Source organism: Astyanax mexicanus, chromosome 17 (assembly GCF_023375975.1).
Source record: "Astyanax mexicanus isolate ESR-SI-001 chromosome 17, AstMex3_surface, whole genome shotgun sequence".
Classification (NCBI taxonomy): Eukaryota; Metazoa; Chordata; class Actinopteri; order Characiformes; family Acestrorhamphidae; genus Astyanax; species Astyanax mexicanus.
Window position 1 is genome coordinate 41,402,177 of NC_064424.1, and position 19,138 is coordinate 41,421,314.

Here is a 19,138-nt window from a genome sequence, read left to right on the forward strand (position 1 = left end):
TGGCAGTCAGATATATAAAATACTCTGATTTTGGAGGTTTTGTACTAATCAGAAAATCACAAAATGATTAAGAACACAGTGTTTTTGCATAACCGTGACAAGACGCATTTTTATCAGGGATGAAAAGAACAGAATTTGGCAACCAAAATTATAATTCCAATATAATTGACAAATCCCTTTTAGTGTTTGGGTGAAAACATAATACCAAATAATTACATTCATGCAATGGTGAAAAAAGAGGCATAATTCAGACAAACAGTCAAAAAACCTTTTATACATAAGTCTGTTATACATAAAAATGGATATTTCTAAACATTATTCAACTATTTTAAGTTAGCTGAACATTTGTGTTTAGTCTGTTACTATTGACAGATTCTTTTCCATCTGACACAATTTATTTGCATACTGGGTGTGTCCCCTATTTTCTGACACTCACCATCAGTGTGTAGTGATTCCCCCCAGGCTACCTTACTGTGCTCTCAATATTGTTCACTCTTTTGAGAAAAGACTACTAATGTAAGCTTGTTTTGTCTACTGCATCCTGTTAATTTTTTTTGTATTATTTTTTGGCTATAAAAACAACTACAATTTGCATATGTTGAGTGAAAAAAAAAATAGGTAATCATTGTAATAAACTTAAACTTAAACTTTTTAGAAAGTTGTGTTTCAGGTAAACCACATTTTGATTGTAAAGTACTTTTTTACATTTTTTCTGTTAAACTTAAAGATAACTGTTTGTTCAACTGCATAGAGTTTTATAGTAATTACTAAAGAAAAATGTAAGAAAAGTTAACGGATTACCTCAAATTATTTAATGAGACTTAACTCATTATTAGGGTTCACAGTGTAATTATTATTACAACCAGTCTGAATGTTTAAGTTAAATAAAATCTGGAGGAACTTGCCTTGCCCCTGGTCCTGCTTGCTGTCAGAGACAGGTGTATAGCGCCCCTCCTTCATGGCCCGGAGAATATGTTTATAGTAGGGGTTTAGGTAGTGGTCGAAGCGCAGGAAGTCGAACTGAGAGTTCCCCGCCTGCTTCGCCTTCAGCACGATCTCGAACTGAGCGCCTTGTTTGCAAACGAAGTTGGCTGTGCGCTCGATGATGGCGTGGGTCTTGATGGTGGCAGGCTGGAAGACAATGGAACAAGCGATGAGCTGAGATGAGATTTATTAATTAACATACATATTTCACAAAGACAAAGGCATGAATTCCTCACTGTCGCACATGAGCATAAAAGGGAGCGGAGATTTGTGTGTACATTAACTTTCAAATTCATAAAAGCGCAATAAAAGATTCATGAGGCGAGATGTGATTCATGACTCTTCTTATTCCTACTGATCAGACAGCAACAGAAGATTACTTGCACGTGATGGAGGGTTTATGAGCGAAGTGAGGAGTTCATAAATTTCCCTGTGTAGACGCTGCAATATTGGAGGAAAAAAAAAAAAAACGCTTCTTTATAAACAGTTCGTAAAGCGCATGAAAGAATTACTGCATGCGCCAGAATTGGTTACGAATTTTAAACGACAAATCCCTCAGTCATTCGAAAGGGGTTTGAATGATGACGCTCAAAATCAGCTCGGGAGAATTGGAGCCCGAATTATAAACCGCCAGAACCTATCAAAAGGCCGCACTTTAACTCCACGGCGTCCAGCAGTTAAACAGCGAACAAACTTATTGCTTTCAAAGCCTCGGAGGCAGAGAACGCCACATTCTTCTCGGCAGCAAGCTCGCAATTATGAAGATAAACAACCCAACGCTCTTCCTCAAGTCCTGGTGCAGAAAGAGAAAACACATCCTTTGCCGGCATCGCTCTTCCCTTGCCTTTTGTTGTGCAGGCAGGCTGCGAAGCCCACCGCAAAATAAAGAGGGTAAAGAGAGCAGCTGCAGATTAATAATTCAGCAGAGTTGTTCAAAGAACCTCAGCAGCTTAAAACTAATTGGGTGTTTCAAGCGGGAGCGATTGAAGGTTTCACTGCTGCGCCTATCAAAATCCCATTAGGCCAGAGCTCGATAAACACGTGCAGGTATGGCTGGAAGCAAAAGGTCCTGGTGTTTTCACGGGATCAGCGTTAGCAAACATGAGGTAGGTCTAAGAGCGGGGTGATCAGAACGTCTGGTCTTAAGAGAGACGGATGCAAGTAGAGGTCACGCAGACTCGTCTTTTTCTTTCCCAAACGATGAACACGGCGAGATGAAAGCGCCTCGGTTAGGCATCGACTGCTTACAGATGAAAGGCGAGAGGCTCTGAGGAACTGGAGTGAAAAGGCAGAAGAGGTTAGAATCGTCTCTTCATTTACGCCCGTCCCTAGTGGTCAGAACAAGCACTGAACCTTCCAACATTCAAATAATAGCAAAATAGCTCACCACTTGACAATCTCACCTTTAGTTTTGGGTAGCCTTGAACTAAGGCTTGAACAAAGCTTTAAGTTAGCCCTGAAACAGACACCAACAACTAGCCTTGATCTAAGCCTTGAACTAGCCATGAAATAGTTACAAACTACCATTGATCTAAGCTTTGAACCAGACAAAACTACCCTTGATCCAAGCCATGAACAAGGCCGAAACAAGCCTTACAAATTAGCCTTAATCTAAGCTGTGAAACAGTCACAAACGACCCATGATCTAAACCCTGAACAAGCCACAAATTAGCTTTGAGCTAAATAAACTACCCTTGATCTAAGCCTTAAACATGCTCTGCAAAAAGTAGCCTTGATCTAAGCCATGAACAAATTAGCCTTGATCTAAGCCTTGAATAAGTCCTGAACAAAATAGCCTTGATCTAAGCCATGAACAAGCCCTCAACAAATTAGCCTTTATCTAAGCCATAAACAAGCCCTGAACAAAGTACCCTTGATCTTATCCTTAAACAAGCCCTAAACATATTAGCCTTGATCTAAGGCTTGAACAAGCTCTGAATAGGTTAGTCTTGATCCAAACCTTAAACAAGCCACAGATTCGCCTTAATCTAAGCCTTGAACAAGCTCTGAACAAAGTACCCTTGATCTTAGCCTTAAACAAGCCCTGAACAAATAAGCCTTGATCTAAGCCATGAACAAGCTACAAATTTGTCTTAATCTAAGCCTTGAACAAGCCATAGATTAGTCTTGAATTAAGCTTAGAACTAATCTTAGAACAAAGCTTAGAACAAATCTTAGAACAAAGCTTAGAACTAATCTTAGAACAAAGCTTAGAACTAATCTTAGAACAAAGCTTAGAACTAATCTTAGAACAAAGCTTAGAACAAAGCTTTGAACAAAGCTTTGAACAAAGCTTAGAACAAAGCTTTGAACTAAGCTTTGAACTAAGCTTTGAACTTGATGTGGAGGTTTACTTGGCTTTCTTTGGGGCTAAAACAAGGTGGCAGCATAAAACAGATGCTGCAGTTCTTTGTTAAATTTTATTAGATTATTTTTTTGAACATTCAGGGTCAATTTAGGATAAACCAAGATACGGGAAACATTAAATCTCCAAAGCTATAACTACAGCTGCATCATCATCAGCATGCAGCCTGGATCTATTGAGGAAAACATAAAAGAAGGCATTTATGAAATTATGGCTGAGTATCTTGGGGAAACAGATGAGAATAGATGAGATCTTGGAGAACCCTGCATATAATATAGAGAAAATTTGCCTGTAAACACCCAAAATTCTTATTTACGATCATAACGTACAGCCTGCAGCAAAGCAGCCTGCCGTCACCGGTGCTTTCTCAAACATCATGAAGAATGAGTAGTGCTACATGGTGGTGCTTCATCTCAGAGTGCATGAAAACAGAAGCTAGTTTAATGAAGATTTATCATAATTCCAGTCCATAATTTGATGATACTGTGTATTAGTATATTAACATATCTTGTTATGGCCATATTTTAGGACTGGGTCAAATTTTAATGGGTCTTTAAGTTTAACAGCATTTAGGATATTTTTATTTATTTATGTATGCATTTATTAATCAAATCATAACTGGGACTTTATATAGGTTCACTAATATAAAGTATATAAATACTAATTAAATCATAAAATGAAAACTTATTGTTCTACAAAGTTTGTTTTGGCCCACAACTGTATGAAGAAATCAGTGTGCATGACAGTTTCATAATGTAATGTTTTTATATAAAAGTATAAACAGGAACACATTATACCTATTTTTTTACATAAATTACAATAGGTATGTGGGCTATAAAAAATATAAAATAAAATAAATCCTTTGCACAAAATCACTCTCACAAAGAGATCTTATCAGTTCTATTCCTGCCAGTTTCAGTCCCTTTCAGAAGGAGTCGTTTAAGGGCTCTGTGACTTTTATGCAAACAATATGCCACACTTCTTGCTTAACTCCTCTGCTGACTTGCCGCAGATCCCTCCTTCAGACAAAGTCTGCTGGCTAATCCTACTGTGAACTGTCTGAGGTTTTTTTAACCAGCAGACGTAAATTATGTGTTCAATTGATGGTGTTGAACCCAAAAATCAGTGTCTTAGAAAATTAGATTACTCAATTTGGTACTTTTGGTACTTTTGGTAGTGCGGGAAATGTGGATTTCATTTTCCCATCTATCTATAATGATTACCGGACTTTTGGATAGTTCCAAACGGGAACTCAGCATAGGCTAAAGTGCATTATATACTAAATTATAATACATTTATAATATCCAGAACCCATAAGATTTTATATTTTAGTGATGATAGAAATTCAGGACTGAACTTGCAGTACATTATTTATTGTGTAACAACAACTTGTTCTTTTTAAAATTCTAAAAAATAAAGTGAATAAAAAACATCCACATGCAATCTGGTCTTCAGAATCTCCAGTCTTGCTATTATTAGATTTTTTTTGTATAGAAGACAGTATTATACAGTACATATTTTCTAAACAGTAGTGTACGTTGACCTTGAGCACTCTTACAATACTTACAATACACTGATCACAATAAACTGATCCCAAACATCAGATGTTTAGTGCTTTATCTTAGGCAAAAAGTTTAATTTTAAAACACTCAACAGTCTCTTACTGTGCGCTAATGTACATCCAAGCTAAGAAAAAAAAAAAGAAAAAAAAAAAGAGTTCCAAGGAAACACAGTACACAGGCAATTATTTATGCAGCAGTGAAATATTTGGTCCCTCCCCAAGTGTGCATTAACTATAACCACTATGTTTAGATAATAAGAAATAAAAAATGAATTCACTCACTCAGCCGCTCCTCTTTTCTCATTCTTAATAGCCATTTATTCTCTGATTTACTTACATTATTTACTTACTAACTCAAACTAAACACAAATTAAATGAGTTCATACTTACATTAGAGCAATAATCTAAGAATGTGAGGCTGCTAAACAGTATTTTAAGACTTAATCTAACACCTCTGTAAATCTCTGCTATGAGTAATATTAGAAAGACTCATGTTTCAATTTGGGGTGTGCCATATTACCAACATTTTTGAATATTGAGAATGATATTATACTCTGAAATATCATGCCATATCACCCACTCCTAATAATCACATCAGGGTACTACTTTTTCTTTATTTATTTATTATTATTTTTTTAATCTGTTTTTGGCAAAAGAAAAATTTACACTGTTCCCATTATATGTCCACTAAAGACAGCTTATATCGATTTTTTTAGATTATATCATTAATTTCACTTTAATCCTGGATATTTGAAGGGCATTATTAGTATTATGACATTGGGGATCATTGTATTCTGTTACAAATCTGATTAAAATCTTGTATTTTTTAATATCTTAGGTAGGGGTGTGCCATATCATATTGTTTACAATAATAACATTTAATTTTCATTTTTTGCAGTAGTTGCAAAGTGCAATTCTTAATTCTTAAAATATATATATATTTTCTTTTATTCAGTGTTTTGTCATATCGCCAAGAGTGTTATTATCTTAAATACCATTAAATATATATGATAATATATTATTTTAGGGCCATATAACCCACCCCTAATCCTCATACAATGTTCCTTAACTTAGATAAGAAAAGGTAAGTAAATTATATACCATATTTTATGGACTATAGGACCCACCGTATTATAAGGCGCACGATCAATGAATGTCTATCTTCTGGTGTCTATTTTGTCTATTTTCATACACAAGCATATAATGCACTGGATTATAATGTGCATTTTAAGAGACAATAGTAAGGAACAGGAGAGTAGCCATGTTTCCTTTGTAATTCAGCAGGTCTCACCACTGGGGGCGAGATCTTTTAAAGTCAAACGAGTGCTGGATGTTAATCTACACAGATTTCTCTCCTGAAGGCTGTTTATTTGGGTGAGTGAAGCGCTTCTGTTTATTTACAGTAAGCATAGATTCCAGTATTTTTATTATTAGTGCATGTAGTAAATGCTGCCCAAGAGGTTCGTCCCACGTAGCCTGTTTTAACAGGATAAACACACAGACTAGAGTCCAATATACTGACCACTAAACAGCTAAAGAGCTAGTGCTAAGGTTATCAGCTAATGCTAATACTGCTTCAGCCTCTGTGCTGGAGAAACTTTACTGAAACTCCTGTATAAAGCTATACTTTAGCGGAGTGGCTTTACTGCTCCTTAATAAATTGATACAAAAGGCGCACTGGATTATAAGGCACACTGGCGATTTTTGGGAAAATTTAAGAACTTTAAGTACAAAAAATACGGTAATTAAGGATGTAAGCTTGTGTGTCTAGCAGAATCAGCACAGAACTTCCATAAAGCTCCACCACAAGTTAATAATCAAGTTTTTTTTTTACTGATTATTTTTGGATCTTACCAGTTCAACATCAGGGGGTATCGCCAAGCCAGGGGGCGCAACAAACGGCTCTTCACAGTCTTCCTCCTGAGGATCAGGGTCTGAAAGTTTGAGAGGTTGAGAGAAAGTGAGAGAACGTGAGACAAGAGCGAGAAGAGCGAAAGAGGGAAAGCAAGAAGCTCAACTGCTCTGCGACAAGAACCTTTAACTACGTTTAAAGTAGCAGAACCACTTTAAGTTTCACTTTTAGTTACTCAGACTTTTTGAGAAGCCTCGGGCCACATCAGCTCTGTTTACCGAGGATACCCCCGTCTACCCCCCTCCGCCCGAGATAACAAGCGGACAGGTCATCTGGAAATGAAATGAAAATTTTATGCGGCGCTCACTGCGGGGGAGCTGGAGCTGCACGCACGTGGCTGGCACATTAGTTCCAAACCTGTCGACTTTTCGCCAAGTGCATCCGCTGCTCCTGTGCCTTGTTATGGGCTAATGGAGCTCTGTTTGAGCTGATTAAATCAGAGAATTACAAAGTGCCCGAGGTGTGTCCTTGCCTCGGCTCCCAAAACATCTAACTACCTGCACCTTGCTGGTTCCCTTGTCTGTCAAATCGACTCGCTTCCCTCGCCAACTTGCAAAAAGAGACCGAAAAAAAAAACAGACAAAAAAAAAAACAAAGTGGGCTAACACTGAGAATGATGAAGAATGCGCAGAAAGACGGTGACATCACATGACCCAACAACAGAGCCATCTGCTGAGGGATGCTTGTTGTATGTTGGCCGCCCGATGAGTCATTCCTGCCAGCTCTTTTATCAATTATTTAAGATCGCAGAAAGGCAGACTACTGTTCTGTTCTGCGGTTGCCAATTCTGGCAGATAACAGGAACACCCCATCTAGAATGGCCTTGATACAGGTAGGAGCTGCGAGCGTTGCCAATATGGAGTCATTTGCAGATGAACAGGCTTGTCCTCAAACGTTCGCCAAGCACCATCGGCCTATCTCCTGGGAAGAGAACGCCCAGCCATAGCTGACCTCTCCGTAATTAAACTATAAAGAACACTACAGAACAGATACCCTCCTTAAAAAGTACCAGCGTACTACAGAAACAGCAGAGCAAAGCAAAATCTGGCAGTGCCAGCGGGAGCTGAAACAGAGGCAGTTTATACTGTGTACTCTGTTTATACTGTTTATACTTTAAACATTGGAGGCAGTATTGGAAGTACAAAGCTGTGAGTTGTGAGCCCATGTGTTGCGAAAATCCAATGAGTAAAAGCGAGGACAGGTGCTTATGAATAATCATGAAGCCGTGAGGCTATTTCTGTTCGTCTCAGAAGCTAATTGCTATCAATATGTTTGGAATTTCTACTTGGATGCTGGGGTACAGTGGGTGAGGGCAAGTGCTGAAAGGCAAAATCCCCAGTCTTCACAATTTATTCAGCAAGCAAACACCCTGCAAACAACATGCTTTAACTCTTAGTTACTTAGTGAAAGTGAATGAGTGAGTGAACGAATAAATGACGGACTTAACTACTGACTTTAAAACGCCACTTTGTTTTTGTGTGTACAGCAATAGGGATTCTCAGCAAAGCCTCCCGAGTTAGCGATGTGGTTTCTAAGCGTCTGCACACTGAGGCTTTGCTCTAGAGCTCAGGAAACGCCTAGGGGCTCCTCATCCACCTGTCTGAGAAACTTCCTGAACAGTACTTCTAACACAGTCTGTCAGTGTGCTTCTGTTTACTCACCGTTTTCTTTGCTGGCATCTTCCTCTTCAGTGGGCTGGGAGGGGTCATAGTAGTCGGCGCTGTAGCGGAAAGCCACCGCATTGTAGGTGCCTTCATCAGCCAACGCCTCACTTAGTCTCTTGTATTCTTCCTCTGCACAAGTAAACAGAAATGCAAGAAAACAACTGCAATTAATCTCAAGTTTAAAATTAAAGTAGTTACAGTCAATGCCATAAAAAACTTTGATTATGTTTGCAAAAAGTTTGTTCAAACTGTTCAAAGTTAAAAAAATAAGTTTCAAACAGTACCAGTCAAAGGTTTGGATACACCTTCTCATTTAAAGTTTTATGTTTTCCTACATTGTAAATAAATCAATGAAAAAACACAAAAGGAATCGAGAAGTGCCTTAGGTGTTAAACCAAAATACTCTAAATACTGTAAAGCATTCAGGTGGCTCTTATTTGGGATGCTGTTAACTTGCTAGTAACTCTGATTAACTTATCCTGTGCAAAAGAGGAAACTCTTGCTCTTCTTTTCCTTGCATGGTACTGATGAGAGCCAGTTCCATCTTAACGTTTTGTTGGCCTTTGTGACTTCCCTTTAAGCAAACTTTTAAATGTTAAAAACTTTAAAACTTTTTTTTTTTAATTGACTGACCTTCATTTCGTTCTTTCTTATTTTTTTTTTTTACTTAGTTGATTGCTCTATTCACTCTATACAAATTCTACCTCTTCACAACACAACTGATTCTCTCAAACACATTAAGAAGGCGAGCATTTCAATTAAAAAACCCTTGACAAAAACAACTTTAAACTGAAAGCCTGAATTCCAGGTGACTCTAGCTCATAAAGCTGACTGGGAAAATGCAGCCAAGATGAGCAAACCTGTCACCTAACCTAAAAGTGCCCATTTTAAAGAACCTAAACCAAAATGTTTTTCTTCATAGTTTGCACGACTAGTATTAATCTTCAATGCAGATTTTTTTTATTTAAAATGTCTCCAAACATTTGACTGGTATTGTATACACATTTGGGCATATTTTGCATGTTAATGCACAAATAACTTCTTCTTTCTTGAGATCAGAGACAAAGTGTGTAGGTTATCAAGTTATCATTGCAAAGCCTAATATCACGTTCTTTAATACAATCATAAACCTGGGGTCAATCATCCTTGCAAAATTGTATTTATATGAAAATAAAAAAACTCCAAAAACTGAGCAAAAGCACCTCTTCTAAAAATAAGCAATTACAAGGCTGTGATGATTAGCAGTTAATGTTTGCTGATTTTAGTGAAGCTACTTGATATAACACATTGGCCCAACACCAATCACTGATCACTCTCCAAACCATCACTGATCATCAGTACATTTTTTTAATTTCATTTGGAAATCAAGGGATCAGAGTCTGGAGGAAGAGTGGAGAGACACACAGTCCAAACTGCTCGAGGTCTAGTGTGAAGTTTCCACCAATCAGTGATGGTTTGGATAAAGAGACATGTCATCTGCTGCTGTTGATCCACTGTGTTTTATTATCAAGTCTAAAGTCAGTGCAGTTTTGTTTTCCCACAAAATCTTACAGCACTTTATGCTTCCGTCTGCTGACAACCTTTATGAAGATGTGGATTTCATTTTCCAGCAGGACTTGGAACACTGCCCACTCTGCCGAAAGTATGTATGTATGTTTTGCCTTGATTCTGTACCTTGCCTGGCCTCCTCCTCCAGCAGGTCAGTGTGCAGGGCCAGGTATCTCTCCTCATCACACAAAGCCTCTATCCTGGCCTCCTCTTCAGACAGCTGGTAGTTCTGGTTCCATGAGCCTGCGTCGTACTCCGAAAGGTCATGTAAATGACCGCGGCCATCGTACCTGAGAAACGAATAACTGGATTAGACAGGAAAACAACCAGGGGGATACACAGAACATATACTCACCGCACTGGGCTGGGGAACCCTAAAGGTAAAGTCTTTCTTTGTTTCCTTGTCTATTTTCTTCTGTGTTTTCATTTTTTTTTTAACAAAAACTATTTCTCTTACAAGCTTTTCAAGATGAAGTGCATGAACTGCACATTCCCTGGGAGGCAAAAGAAAGACAGTCCTACTGCAACACTCGAGGTATTTACGGCAAGAAATGTCATTTCTCTTTCTACAAACTCACTACATGACTTGGTAACATTCCTCACTATGCCTTTAGAAAGCTGCGAGAGTCAAACAAACAGAAAAGAAAAGAATGGAACAAAAGAACAACTTTCCTCTTACCTTACACGGTTCAAAACAACAGCCTTTACCCATGTCACACAACTGAGACTCTGAGACAACAAACCTACTGTTTATAACTGTAAAATGGTACATCCACACAAGCCCGAGCACATAAATACCTATCCGCAAGAACCCATACGGAGGATTTTTTCCTGCGCTCGCTCCTCTATTCCACTTCTCAGTTCCAGCTTTCTTCGTCAAAAGAGAGAAGTGGGCGCTGAGTTGGCAATCGGGGGCCTGGCAGGACCCCTTAGCCTTAATTGCTGAGAAAATAAGGTCTGGGTTATGTGATAGAGAGACACACACATACACATTGGAAACAGGAAACAGATCCATGCACATTAAGGTGGCTCGTTGCGACCAATCGAGAATTGAGCATTTCGTTTCAACTCCCACATGGTGTTTAAAGACTTTCATTACGCACAGATTTTATCTATTTACACAACTCAACTGAAGCTCAACTGAAAGAGAAAATAGAAAGGAAAGTAGAACACTTCGTGTAGGTCTTGGGTGAGCACTGTCCGCTTGGGAAAGCTCCGCAACCTGGAAGAAAAGCATGTTAAGAGCAGGAGAACAAGAACATGCGGTGCATTCAGGAAAAAAAAACACTCAAATTCAAATCCTTTCACAAGAACCACCTTAATTCACAGACTGGTCAATAGTTCCAGATTTTACAAGAGGAATTTGCAGTGGTTTGCACTTTAACTCAAAGACTTGACCACAAAATGATGGTGTTTTTCCCATTGCATTCTACCTACACTACCTGCCTCTACTCACTTTTTGGTAATTGGTACCCTCCCAAAGTGGTACTGTCACAAAACTATCATACAACTGTCTTTTTTTGGTGCAGTGACAATCTCTTCAGATGTCTTCTTTGTTATTGTGTTTCAGGTTCTCAGTTTGTGGCTTTTTGCCTCATAGAGAAACAAATCTCACTGGCCAATCAGTGCTCTGCAAGGTTTATACATCACATTTTAGTCCCTACTTAGCTTGTTCAGAACCGTACCCAGTTTTAGGTAGCAGCTACCAAATTTACACATGTTCAAAGCTAAAATGCGTTGAGAGTTGAGAAATGTAGTGTAGGTACCATGCAACGAAAAAGCGCCATAGGCTCGTTCAGTATTCAGGAGAAAAACTGGAATGTCTGGAGCTTAAATGTGCTGTCACCAAAGCAAATTCCACCTGTGGCATGATGCACAGACCTTCCCCTTCAGGGCAGCATTCTGTTCTGAGATGCAGTTGTCAAATTTCTGTAAACATTTTGTTTTTATTTTTCAAATAAACTCATGAAAAAGTCTAGCAGGACTGTTTATAGTTTGTGGTGAGAATAACATTACAATTACGAAGATCAGCTTTCAAGCCACCTTAACAAACATTTTTATTCCTATGCTGTCCTCTCAAACCTTCTCATGATACTGTATAGCTCCATAATAATTAATGTTATGCGTCATAAAAAAATAAAACTCTGCTATTTTACACACTTAAATGACAGTGCCAACATCGGCTACAAGAAATCTAGTATAAACTGACTTGAGTTGTAGTGAAACATGATAACAAGTACAAACTTTTGTTGACTAGCCCACCTCCGCTCGCCCCCAGCATTCTGTAATACAGAGCTTTTAGCTGAAGCTCCAAACAGGTTTACAATGCCAGTGATAGGGGCATAGCATAGCCTATGCAAAGAAATTACTATTTTTTACACCAGTATTGTACAGCCACACTTCACTGATAGAATTCTGAGGGTCCTGTCATTTAAAACAAGGCAATGAAAACTTTTAAATTACACAGGTAGTTCGTAAAAAACCCTATTTATACACACAGTACCTTCAGGTAGCTCTCCGGGTGTCGCCATATTAAAATTACATCACGATAATCCAACTGACTAACAAAAGCAAAGAGGTAGGACAGGGAAACAGATTGCTAAAAATATATCTACAATATTCATGCATTTCCACTGAATTCATTTTGCAACTGGTTCCCTTATACTACCTTGTTATCTGGGTAAAAATAGTGGTTCCTTTGCGTAGACACCACTCTGCCCCTATCACTAGCATTGTAAGCCTGTTGGAACATTGACTAAAAGCACTGTATTTCGGAATGCTGGGGGTAAACGGAGGTGCGCTATTTGACATTAGCTCGTCATCATGATTCACTAGACTCATGTCCATTTCACACCCAGTTTCCCCTCTAAGGTAGCTACAGATAAAAGTTTGAACCCACTGGTGGGTCATGGGAGCATTAATGAATAATATTGGTAATCTAGAATACTAGTTTATTTCAGTTTAATCCTACATTCTAGATCTGGCTATGTAAATTGAGAGTGATTGTCCTTGAACAACCACAATTATGCCTTAACAGAAATCACTACAGAAATACTGTGGATCACACATCACAAGCCTACTGGTTTTGACAGATTGGGGGGATTTGACAGATTTTTGCTATGAATTTTTTAGATTAATTCTGGTGCTAGAAGTATATCTACACTAACTTTTTATTATTTGAATCCTTTTACATAAGCAGGAGTTTTGCTCAACTACAACGTTTACTGGTAGCATGTAGTGTGGTGCTTGTTTTGGTGAATTTGCAGTGCTGTCTTTGTAGTTATGGTGTATTCATAGGGTGTAATATAGCTGAGGTTTTAGATAGGTTAGCTAATTTAGATTATTAAGAAGGTATTTTACAGCATTACAATCTTGATTGTTGGTAGATACTGTGCTCAGCGTCGTAGGGTATAGGGTGTATATATCTTTTAAAATACATTTGGGACTTTAGGCAGGCTAGTTTAGATGCATTGTGCAGCACAACATAACTTTATAAACATAAACATAAGAAGATCTGTGAAGATAGCTTATAAATAAGTCAGCTTGTTGGCAGTGTCGTTATGGAATGATATAGCTGAGGTTTTAAGGAAGATTTCTGGTTGATTTAGATTATTATACAGGTTGTATCCAGCACTAATTATACGCAGATTTTCCAACACAGTTAGGTATGAAGAGCCCTGAGTGGAGGGAAGGTCTCTGCATCTGTGCATCATCACAGCCTAACAGAAGTCTTCATTCTAGGGTTAGCTAGGTTAGGTTAGCTCCTGGTTTGTAGCAGCTGCAGCAGCTCGTCTTCGACTTTAAAACAGAACAGCCAGGCCAAGATACGGGTGTCTCGAGTCAGAGTTTTATTCCTGATTCTCTGTAAACACACCGGGACCCGGGACTCTCTCTTTCTCTCTCTCTCTCTCTTTCTTTCTCGTCCTGCTGTAAAACAACAAAAGCTCCAAGCAGAGTCCTGGGAAGACATTTAAAGGCTGGTTAAGGAAGCTATGATAATCCTCTGAGTTTGTTGTTTAACCGACCTATCGATCAGCAGGCTCTTGTCCCCCATCCACGGGATGAGCTGGGCGCCGTGCTCATGCTCGCTCGCCCGCTCGTCATCGCGGAACAGCTTACACGCGTAGCCGAACACTAGCAGCTCCTGGCGGGGGCCGCTCTCCGCGCCGCCCCGCTCCTTCTGGCTCGGCCCTCTCCGGTACATTCCCCGCGCAGGAGACCCGCCGGCCGGGCAGCGTCCCTTCACAACACAGGCAGAGACCGAGGAGCAGGACCTCCTTCTCCTCCTGCTGCTGCTGCTGCTATACTAAATACACAGACAGAAAGCGGGAAACACTCTAACTAACTGCATCAAAACACTCCATTACAGCAACATGTCTGCTCCACTCTACATACGCTGCGGTACTGAACCGCAGATTCGCTAAATCAAATACTATTTAGAATGAATAATATATATTTAAGTAAGTGACTGTATAGCGTGTGACTGTAAATATATTTCACATCTAAAAAAATACAATAGTTAAACAGATACGGTTCAGTCTTGGTTCATGTTGTTGTGACTTTTTCCGATATAGTAGTGAGTTTATTCCCAGGCAAGACGAAAGTGCGAGGAGGAAATTCAAGATGCCCCCTTTCTTTCGCTTGAACTCTTGAGCTTGTGCTCGAGCTTTTTGATCAGCTGTTAAAGTCCTTTTACCTTATAATGTATTATTTATATATATATTATGTGTATATATATATATATATATATATATATATATATATATATATATATATATATATATATATATATATATATATTATGTGTGTGTGTATATAATATATTATTTAATTATATTTTAGTCTAAACACATAAATATATGTCAGAGTTTTATATACAAAAAAGGTAAGTCACTGATAATGAGGAACACTTTATTAAATTACAATTCACTTTTTATTAATTATATATAAATCTGTATATGCATGTGGATTATTTTTATAAAATAAGAAATATTTTTTTTTTTTTATAAATATTATACTATTGGAAAGCCTGTTCATTTTTCTTTTAAACTGAGGCATATTTATAAGAAACATAAGCATTTGTGGATAAGCAGCAGAGCTGAGTATGTGGGCTGCAAAATGTCCCATTGTGAAACAGCTTATTCTGCCATTGACTCATTTGGTGTTTGACAGAAAACATTTGACAAAGAAATAAAAAAGTGAGGAAATTTGTTTTTTTTATTATTATTATTATTATTATTATTATTATTATTATTATTATTATTATTATTATTATTATTATATATTTTGTATTATTTCTTTGCCAAATCCTCTCTGCCATTCCCAAACAGCTTTGTTTGCTGTTGGTATTGACACTTCTTTTGAGATTCTGGTACCCCCAGGTGCTGCACCTGATTGGCACCTGATTGGCAGCACCTGTGAGCATGGGCCTTTTTACAGTGGTCATTAGGTTTCTGCTCCAAGAATCGACATTATCATGAGATAGGGCAACTTCAAGCTGGTGTTTTGCTGCATTATTTGGACTGAGCCCTACTACCATCATCTCCTAACTGAAGGGATGTCACAGAGACAGGCTGTGAAGTGGGCGTCCCAAGATGACCAGAAACACCAAACAGGTAAATGGCAGACTAAGCTGTTTGGCATTGGCAGAAAGGACTTGGTAAATATTTCATGAGCACAACCCACATACTCAGCTCTGCTGCTCATCGCACAAATATATGTTCCTTACAAATATGACTTCATTTATATGTATTACACTACCAGATAAAAGTTTTAGAACACAAGCTCTTTAGGTCCAGGCAATAACTGGAATCGGTACCAAATCCAGTGTACAAAATTTTATTATTGCAAAAAAAAAAAGTGTATTATAAAAAAAAACTGAAAAAAAAACTTTTTTTTTAAAGAGGGGCTGTTTTTTTAGCTTTTAATTAATTGGTTAACAACTTACAGTTGGTCTGTAGCAATGAAAATTAACAGAGCTTAGGAAATGTATTCATAATAATATATAAACAGATTCTTTTTCTCTAAAACTTTAGCCTTTTCATCACATTGGTAAAGTTTAATCTTTGTCTCATCAGTTCATAATGAGTCCACAGGCTTGTCCCTGTACTTCTTGGGAAATCCCAGCCGGCTTTTCCTAATCGTCCAGTCAAAAGTTTGGGCTCACCTTATAATTTAATTATTTCTTTATTTCATTTATTTTTTACGTTGTAGATTAATATAAAAAAAAAACACAGAAACAATTACAGACATTATAGATGTGTACTGTAGGAGCTTATCGTATCCTGTTATTGTACCATCTGAAGCTGCTTGTGGAATTTGTAAAGGGCTGGGCTTGAAGGTTATGGAAGTAGGAGGTATGGAGGCAGTAGTTGTAGTCACCCTTAAAGTTGGATGTGTATAAAATGTGTAGTTATGTGAGCAGTCTTGGCACTGTGTGAATCACAGTAAGATTTTTTTTTATTCCCTTTTTTTGGTTGTGTGTACAGTACCCACTTTTGATATACTGACCATAACACCACCTTATCACTGGTGGCACGATGCCTTGGTGGTTAGTATGTCTGCCTCCTATCACTGGGGTCCTGGGTTCAAGTCCCTATCTGGGTGGAGTTTAAATGTTTTCCCAGTGTTTATGTGGACTTCCTAAAAGGAAAAAAACAAAGAGATCAGATTAATCCAATATTTGTGTGTGTGTGTTTGTTCATATGTACAAATATGTGTATGCCCAGATATGTCCCTGGTCAATGTCCTTAGTGTTCAATGCAGTCCTTAGGGTAGACGTTTGTAAACCTGTCAGCCATGTCTGCAGTATTTCTTTCTACTGTGACTTTCAAAGCGAGAAAGGAATCTAGCACTGCATCTGAATCAAAATCACCCCTGATCTCTTATTCCATCAAACTCCTGCTGAAACCCACCAGAGATCCTCAGAGTTACAAAAAGACTATTTGTTGTAGACTACAGTTATGCAAATACTCTAAAATTGAGGGACATATTCATGTTAAAAATAAATCAAGGTGAACTACGCGGCTACAAACCTTTAAATATTGATTGTATAACATTTTAAATGCAAATGCTAAAAAATAAATACACTCACCGAGCATTTCATTCAAGTCAGCAGCTTTGAGTAATGTTCACTTCATCCATCAGGATGGAGGAAGAAATGTGATCTCATTGATTTAAAGCTAGAAGACTGGAAAAGCAACAGTCTGGTCTAATGAGTCTCAGTTTCTGCTGAGGCACACAGATGGTAAAGTTAGAATTAGCTGACAACAGCAAAAATCTATAGATCCAACCAACGTTTGTTTCCGGTTAAGAGTACGCTGTGCCTGATTGGCTGTTGCCTCTCTGTGGTCTGTTGGTTGAGTGCTGAGTGTAAATCAGGGGTTGGCAATTAAGTTTGGCTGCGGGCCAAATATCCCGTTCTGTTTTGGTAAAAAAAAAGTGTAATGGGATGGAGTTCTACAGACTAGTAAAGCTCTCCAGCCCAGAGGGTTGTTGAACCCAATTGCAAAACAGATGATCTCAAAGTAGGCAAACCCAAGAAAAAGGAAAAAAATAAACAAATAAACCCACCGCTCCTAAAGCGGGATCAGACCCATGTTGTCATGGTCATGTTTCAATACTCTATCTATCGCTGCCCTGGCTAGTGAATTGGGACAAGCCTGTAAAAAAAAAACGCCTTTATAAGGAGATGGGGAGCCCAAGAACGTTCATCATAGTTCATACAACCTCACAGGCCAGATGTTTCATGCTTGTGGATCACATCTGGTCCGCGGGCCACCTATTGCCAACCCCTGATGTAAATGGTTATGGGCCTTATTTTAGTGATCTAAAGCACATCGGTCAATTGTGGATCGTGCAGCTTGATTTAGGGCGTGTCAGTATGTCTTTGTTGTAGTGAGGGCACAAAAAATACCACTTCCACAGCACGAAACAAGCAAAAGGCATGTAATAATTCTCTAAATTAATCATGGCTGTGTTTTGGGCCTAGAAATAAACCAATTAATGTGCCAGTTCCCATTCCCTTTAAGAGCCAGGTGAGCTCTGACTTTGGCACGTTTGTATCTTAACAGCGCGGTTGCTTTGTGCGTCTCAGCATCCTCAGTATCCTCATACTGGCCTGTGCTTTTACACTGTAAAGGTACTTCAGCAGCCCTTTTAAGGGAACAGCAATGTTATTTTAGTCTTTATTCTGTTTATTGTTGAGTTAAAAGTGAAGTTTGTGTACTGCAGCTCGTCCGGGTGACTGTTTAATGAGTTGGGGTGTAAGCACACGCAAGAAATGTACCTGAACGCATCTTACTTCCTAAGGTAGCAGAGAGCATTGTGATGCACCTTGTGTAGGGTGCACAATAGAGCCCCTTGTGTGGACCATGACTGTAAAGTGTCCCTAGGAATCTAGAAGAGCAGATCTATATAAGTGAAACTTTAAGATAATGGTTCTTAGTAATGGTATGAAACAGACACAGAGATATAACTATCATACAGAAAAAAGAAAACCAGATGAAAGAAACCTATGTTAAAAAAGTCTGAAGTTCCTCATGATTCTCTGTCAAGTTACTTTTCAAATATATAAAATACTTTTCAAATAAGCTGCTTTTGAAACATAAATGCTAATCACATATAAACTCTTGTGCAGATTCAAGCTCAGCAATAACTAAATAAATAAATAGCAAATGAATAAATGATACATAATGTTTACAGCCTCTGGCAGAAAGGCTTTTATCACGTAGAGGCACTGCAGAATATTTATCATTTATAAGCTATGAGCATTAATAATCACAAATAATTCACAATCTGTTGATTACAGAAAATGCTGCAATATGTTGATGTTTTCACTGCTGCCCAGCACACCTGATCCAATTCTTCAGGTAAATCACAAGATATTTACAAGGAGTTTTGGATTGCTGGTAGAGAATGAAAAACTGTTAATACTTCAGGATCAAAGACATATTGCTTTTGAGAAGGCAGCATGCTTTACTTCCAGAATGTTATGAGCCAAACACGAATACCGTAGGAGACGAAAGAAGCCGCTTAAATGCGCCTCGAATAGGCTTCCAACGGAGGGTACATCAGTGCATCCTACTCCGCCCACAAAGCACGCG

General features: G+C 38.4%; 1 protein-coding gene across 1 annotated transcript in view; it reads right to left on the reverse strand.

Annotated features, from left to right (window-relative positions):
• LOC103041651 (splicing factor SWAP) overlaps positions 1–14,432 on the reverse strand; it is a 209,652-nt gene extending 195,220 nt beyond the window's left edge. Inside the window, exons 1-5 of the mRNA XM_022676513.2 lie at positions 14,060–14,432; positions 10,161–10,324; positions 8,484–8,615; positions 6,765–6,844; positions 906–1,131 (exon numbers count right to left, since the gene is read on the reverse strand). Coding sequence (XP_022532234.2) covers positions 906–1,131; positions 6,765–6,844; positions 8,484–8,615; positions 10,161–10,324; positions 14,060–14,238 — 781 coding nt within the window. The 5' untranslated portion in view covers positions 14,239–14,432. The remainder of the gene's footprint in view (positions 1–905; positions 1,132–6,764; positions 6,845–8,483; positions 8,616–10,160; positions 10,325–14,059) is intronic.
• Positions 14,433–19,138: the final 4,706 nt, after the last annotated feature.